At 44.9% G+C, this 7,262-nt stretch overlaps 1 protein-coding gene across 1 annotated transcript; it reads right to left on the reverse strand.

Annotated features, from left to right (window-relative positions):
- Nucleotides 1-2,066: 2,066 nt before the first annotated feature.
- Nucleotides 2,067-3,715, reverse strand: LOC101975982 (Y-box-binding protein 3). The gene has a single exon (XM_005328861.3). It carries the CDS (start codon nt 3,591-3,593, stop codon nt 2,463-2,465), a length of 1,131 nt encoding a protein of 376 aa, XP_005328918.2. The 5' UTR covers nt 3,594-3,715; the 3' UTR covers nt 2,067-2,462.
- Between the last annotated feature and the right edge of the window lie 3,547 nt (nt 3,716-7,262).

Here is a 7,262-nt window from a genome sequence, read left to right on the forward strand (position 1 = left end):
CACAGAGTTTAGAGGAACCATTGCATTAATGATTATATGAAGATGCTAAACTCACCTCAATTTATGGAGGCCCTATGGGATCCCACATATAGGAGGAGGATAAGGGCTAAAGCATTCTACCAAAAGTTCCATCATTTTAAACTCCCTTTCTAGCTTTAGGTTTTCAGGGACACTATTGCTGGTAAGAAAATTTGGAAGAATTCTTGAGATGGATTTCAACAGGGGTTGCAGTTGTGCTCTTCCCACTGTATTGTTATTTGACCAAACCGTGGGGTCCACCTCCGTGTTTTTAAAGTTAGGTGGCTCTGTTCCACAGTTGGCAACAACAACTTGACCCTTAATTGAGATAATAGGTCACTTCCTAGGATAGGGGTTGGGGCCTGTGGCAAACGGAGAAGAGCAACAAAGGGGAAACTCCTTCCATTAACAAGCAAGAGGTCCAGTGAAATACTGCTCGAGGAGCCAGCCCAAGGTGCCCAGAATGGTCACTTGTGAAACGGAAAGTCTGAGCTCAGTCTGGGATGTTGTATAAAATCCTGAATATTTTGTGATGATTACTAGATGTAAATTTAAATTCAGGCATCTGAGTAGCTAAGCTTTTGTCCAAGGTGATTTCTTTATTGTGGAACAACTCTGCCAATATTTGGGTTGCCTGCATTAACTTTCATGTTCCCCGATAATTCTGCTAGTATACTCATAACGTTGAGCAACCACTTCCTGTTTTCTCTCACTTTCTGCTCAACTGCAGACACCTTTGGGAGAAGGGGTCATCTTCTTCAGCATGATGCAACCACCCCCACCAGTGACGTTCATAGATCCTGGCACAAGGAAGTGGTCAGATATTTGTTGAATGGGTAATCTCACAGTTTGTGCTCAAATGGCTTGAGGATATTTACCCACAATTAATGATTCAGTACTCAGTCTCCAAAATGCAGTGTGGTGGGAAACTGCCTCAACATCTAGACAACACACATATTTTGATTTTTCTACTGATATTCCAAAGTCATTCACCTGAAAAATAAAAATTTATAGTTTTGTTGTTGCTGTTTTCAAACTTACTAACAGCCTTCCCCTACCCTATGTCAAACCTGGGCTCTGCCTGCTGCCCACCAGCACCACCACATGTCGAAATGAAAGCCAGGAATGGTGTGCCATTTCCCAGTTGGAAGGTCTCTATTACCTCTGAGGGTGCTCTGACCTTCACCCGCTCAAGCCTCTCAAGGGTACTAAAAAAGCCAGCTGGATGAACCCCCCACCAGGAAGCAGAGATGGAGACTCTGTACTAGATGTTTTTCTTCAGGTCTGCATGTTAGGCACAGTAAGAGCTATGACTGCTGCTGTGACCACTTTTGATACTGAAATGGTATGAGATAAAATCACTTAAAAGGAAAAATAAAAGTCAGTATTATCTGTTTCCTGAGGGCCCATTTTTGACATGCACTGTTGTTTTGTTCACTTGCCTTCTTTTCTTTTTCTAAGAGTGGTCTGAAAGTCGTAAGTATGGGTACTTGGGACTGCCTTTAATCACAGAGCTGTTTTGTTTCACACTTAGTGCTCAAATGGTGGGGCATGGGAGGAGCAGGAAAATGATGATGATAAGTGATCAAGTGATTTCTTTTCCCTGCACTGTGCTAATATTTTAAAATATCCAGAGGAATTCAATAGCTATGCCAAATGAATTTAAAATTCATGATTTAATAATGGTAAACCTGTTCTTTCAGGGTTTTTTATATTTATTTTTAGTTGTGGTTAGATACAACATCATTCATTACTTAATTTATTTTTATGTGGTGCTAAGGATCAAACCCAAGGCCTTGCCCTTGCGAGGCTAACTAACTTTCTACCGCTGAGCCACAAAACCCCAGCCCCTGTTAAACGTTTTTTTGTTTTGTTTTGTTTTTGCTAAAATTGTTTCTGCAAGAGAACCAAAAGGAAATTACAAATTACAGTCTTCTCCATACAACTATGTAATAATGAGGTGGCCTGCTTTAAGAAAAATCAGACAACACTGATAACAGTTGAAAGCAGGATGAAATGATTTATTGAGAAATTGACCACTTGTCAGATAGTCTTCAATATTTTGTAATTATTTTCATGCTGTTCAATTTAAAATGAAAGCCATTTTCTAAAGAGTTCAACTAACTCAACAGGGAATTCAGAGTACTAACTGTGGTCCTGGTCATCAGAAATTTTATGTTCAGAGTTGGGTGCTAGCATGTATACTGAAACTTTGGAGGCAGATGCTTGCCAAGATGGTATTTAGAAATACACAGATCTTGTAGGTTACTCCTCAAATCTTGGGTAAAGGGTCATGTATTTTTCTCATGGCGAGTCCAATATTGAATGTCTATTTTTTTAACTGCCCTTTGGAGACTAGGTCACACCAAAGGGCATCATCATCTCCTCAAAGGGACTTCACCTGCAGCACAGGCCAGGTAGTCCCTGGAGAGAGATCCAAGCCGCTACTCGGCCTGGGCTGCAGAGGAGGCGTCTGGGACGTCAGGGTCCTCCTTCTCGGCAACGCTGCTCTTCTTATCCACAATAGCACAAACAGGAGTTTCAGCTGGGCCCATCCCAGGGTTCTTACCCTCTTTCTCCTGAAGGTCTTGGCCCTCAGTGCCGTGTGCCTTCTGGGGATGACGGATCGGGTTGTTGGGACGCCGGGATCCATAGCGTGGTGGTGGCCTCTGCTGAGGGCCACCTGCTTTGCGCCTGCTTTCCTTATTTTCTGCCTCCAGGTCCTCAGAGATGACCGGTGAGGTTCCTGGCCCCTGAGGCATTCCTCTGCCCCTGGGTCGACTCAGCAAGTAGCTGGGGCCCAGCCCCCTCCTCGGTGTGACCTCAGGCTTTGAGGCTGGTACTGACCAGGCCAGGTGAGAGGCCCACGGGCCGTGGGGATGAGGGAGGAGCGATGGACGGAGGGCCAGGACCTGCGGCCTGCGGAAGGGCGGGAAGCGCCACAATGATTGATCTTGAGGTCGACTGGGAAGGTAGCGCCGCGGGGCCTGGGCTACTGTGAAGCATGCGGTGAAGCCCGCGCAGCCATCCTCGCCTTCATCCAGATGGTCCTTGGCATCCCGGGATCTTCCCGGTGGTGGCTCACGGTGATTAATGTAGCAGCCTGGGCGGAAGCGGGGACGGTTAGCCGCATAGCGGCTGCCCTCCACTGGAGCACCTGCGGGTCCAGTAACGTTAGCGGCCTCGGTGCCCCGCTCACCTTGCACTACATCGAACTCAACCGTCTCTCCATCGCCCACGCTGCGTTGATACTTGTGAGGATTGTTCCGGGTGATAGCAGTTTGGTGAACAAACACATCTTCCTGAGTATCATGCCTGCTGATGAAGCCATACCCATTCTTCACATTAAACCACTTGACTGAGCCTCGCACCCTCTTGGCGATGACCTTCTTGGGAGCCTTTCCCTTGGTGCCCCCTGCCACAGCGGCCTTAGTGATCGGGTCCCCGCTGAGGGTGCCGGTGACTAGGGCCCCTGGAGGATCTCCGCTTCCCAGTGACATGAGTTGTTTCTGTGCGGCTTGGGGAGAGATTGAAGCGGCCATCTCTGTGGAGGTGCCCTCTCCAGCTTCATTCATGAGGCCGTCTTTGCTCTCTTTCCTCAAGAGAGTGTCTGGGGGGAAATTGGGCCCTTGGGAGCTAAGGGAAGGGGTGCCTTCCTGAGGCGAGGGCTGGCCAAGGGAAAGGACTCTCTGGCTTCACCCTGAGGCTATTGGAGAGGCCCGACAACGTGTCTCCCAGGGAAACAAGAAGTAGACCAAACAGTGGCTGCTGATGACGTCTCAATGGCGGAATACTAGGAGCTCCAGCTGGTGGGGGAGGGGCAGATGTACTCCTCCCCTTGCTCCCAGCCCCAAGACAAAGCACAGCTAAATCCCAGAATACAACAATTACTAATAGGGCATTATGTAAAATTGTGGATGTGTAACCGCCGTGATTCTGCAATCTGCATTTGGGGTAAAATTGGGAGTTCATAACCCACTTCAATCTAACGTATGAAATATGATATGTCAAGAGCTTTGTAATGTTGTGAACAACCAATTAAAAATAAAAAAAATAAATAAATAAATAAAAAATAATAAAAAATAAATCCCTCTTGGAGGTGCAAAAGACTTGATTCTCCAGGCTGAGGTCTCTTTGAAGGTCCTCTTGCTTCCCTGAGCAGATGTGAAGAAATGACCCAACATCCATCTCTCAGGCACCGTCGAGGAAATTGAGTCTCGTGAGGGCCCTCTCTAAAGATCTCCACAAAACCCTTGTCTTCTTCCAACCCCTTTTGTCCTCAACCACCTGAGTGAGGAATTTTATGTAACTTGAGACATAATGACAAAGGCATGACATTAAGACCCAGAGAGAGAGTGAAAAGACCCACGTGTGTGTGCGCGCACGTGCGCGCTTCTGTGTTTCCTTCAGAGGAACAGTGAAAGCCTGACAGGGATTGCATTCTTGTACTGAGAGAACAATAAACTCCCCCAGGCAAAGAATACCTCAGACTAGCTTTAGGTTGCAAAGCTGAGAGGAAACACTTTTGTACCTGGATTATTCTGAAAACTCTATTGGGCCCTGTGCTTCTGCCCACAGCCAGAAAGAAAACAAACCCTGTCACAGATTGAGGAGCATGTGGGGAGCATGTTTTTTTTTTTGTTTGTTTGTTTTTTTGTTTTTTTACCATGGTGGTGTAATGAAAAATGGAAGAAAGGGATCTTGGTTTCAATTTTACTGTTCAAAACACATTCATTCACACTACCTATCTTAAAGGTTTTACAACACACATGAATGTGCAACAGCCGCTAACATGACAACATGTATCTTGGATATGTAAAGTCAATGACAAAGTAGAGGGAAAAAAACCACTGAGGTCATTTTCACTTATGCCTGACTGCAGATCTGAACCTTATTTTTTAACAGCCCATTGATTCTGTGATCTTCTAAGTTGAAATTCGGGTTTATTTTTTAGACAAACACCTTCAGAAACCAGCCTCACTGCTGAGCTGATAGTGTGCTAGAGCACAGCTAGATCTCTGAAATATGACCGGTTTTCTTTTTTTTTTCACGTGATGACAGGGCACACTAACATAGTAGCTGGCCAAATAACCCAGGATTATTTTAACAAGAAGAAAAATAAAAACAACTTGTCCTATCACTTTAGCATTTACATGATCCCCTCATGTGTTGTGCATATGATCTAACCCTCTCTACAAGCTGGTGCAACAGGTGCCATTTCAGTTCAATTTAGGAGGTGACCCTAAGACAGGAAATTGCTTGCATAAGCTCAGATGTTTATTATAGTGTGAACCCCAAAATCTCATCTCAGGTTTCACTCCAGGTCCAGGTCTACTTCAACAGTAACCCTTTGGTCTTCATGAACAGTTTTATCACCTGTCTCTTATGATGTCAGAGGTCAGGAACCTCTTTCACAGAAGCCATGATCCCATACATCCCAACATTCCTGCCAAGGTCCACCACTTGCAGGAATGACCAGCCGAGTCCCCTCAACGATGAGGCAAACGTCAGTCACCCTCATATCAATTAATCAGCACCCTCTGTCCTGCCACATGGTGACCTTCTGCCTGGAGTTGACACAAAAGAAAAAACCTGCTGTAGATTGAGGAAATTTTTCTTCACCATGGTGGTGTGATAAAAAAAAAAAAAAAAAAAAAAAGGAAGGTAGAGGTTTGGGTTTGGAATTTACTGTTTAAAATATATTTCTTCACGCATCATCTCTCGAGGATTTTATAACATGCACGAGAGTTCAACAGATGTTCACGCGACAACAATTAAGCCAGGGCACAAAGCACCTGAGTGGCCCAACCGAGACCATTCACTCCATAAGTGAAGAGACAACAGAATCCCTTGGCCCTGTCTGCTCTGTCTCCCAGTTCACTGTATCCTCCAGCATCTCATGAAATTCGTTCCTGTGATGTCACCAATGGGTCTTTCTTTCTTGTCCCCTTTGTCCTTTCCACATATGCCACACTCGTGGACATTTCTCTGCTGTGTTCCTTTTCCCTCATTCTTCTTCCAACTCTCTGCATAAATCCCACCAACCCATCTATTTCTACTTTTGGAATCCCTTGCCACCCCCTTTCCATGCGCACCAGTACACCTTGATCTCCTTCAAGCCTAGGTGCACTTATGGATCAGTGTCAAATGACTTTCTGATTTTCCTCTACCACATCCCTATGTGTAAAGCTGCATTTCACTCTTAGTCCCAACTGGGTTCTAAGCTCACCAAGACTCAAAAAGGAGAAAACACTTTAAGTTTCTTCCCCCTGTCTCCTCTCTGAGAACCCTGATGCCTGGAACACTGCTTGATGGATGAAAGAGCACCATGAACACATGCCGGTGAATGAAACCTATGCCTTGTTAGTTCACTGGGAATGACTACATCCTAATCTCGTCTTCCTTAAGTTCCTCACATACTGCTAGGCTCACTAGATCCAACAAGTTGGACTGAATATGTTCTACTGAATTGCTCTAAGAAATATACAGAAAATGCTTCTGAGTCATCAAGGAGGGCTATTAAACTTTCCTGGTGCTTTTATTCTATGCACAAAGAAAGGCTTTGTGGAAAAAATAGCATCAATACAATACGAATTACTAGTTCCAGGTAAAATATTCAAAGGCCACTGCATTGTCTTTTTTATTTTAACCATCAGCTTCTCTCTGTCCCTGTTGTTTCCCTTTGTACTTTCATCGACGCATCCATTGAAGCACACAGTTTTGTTGTCATCAGCCAAGAGTCATCAATGAAACAGAGGTCAACCAACATCAAGTATACCATCGGATCCATGGGCTTCTCATTTAAAAATGAAACCCTCACTTGTAGCTTCAGTCGCAAAACAGTGCCGACTCTGAGGCATCAGATTCCATTCAGGCCTTCATAAAAGGTGACAGCATTATCTAATGTAAGGAGTAAAATCTGTCAGCCTTGTGAGTACAAGGAATGTCCAAATCCCTTCTTCTGACTGGTTCTCAGGTGGCTCCCACGTGATGGGAGATCAATGCAATTCATCTTGCTCCTTCTAGAGCTGTATGATCGATCCCAGTGTCCCTTAAGTTGTGTTAGCTATCGAAGGTAATGGAAATGAAATAGAATGCGAGTGGAAGAGCAATCTAGAAAACTGTACAAAAACGCTCACATCCCCCATCCCCACCCCGACACCTTACAAATTATACATCAGAAAAGGCAGTGCTACTCTGGATACTTTGAATGTAAGTGGTTCAGGCATAGTTGTAATTCCAAT

Source organism: Ictidomys tridecemlineatus, chromosome X (assembly GCF_052094955.1).
Source record: "Ictidomys tridecemlineatus isolate mIctTri1 chromosome X, mIctTri1.hap1, whole genome shotgun sequence".
In the NCBI taxonomy this organism is placed as follows: Eukaryota; Metazoa; Chordata; class Mammalia; order Rodentia; family Sciuridae; genus Ictidomys; species Ictidomys tridecemlineatus.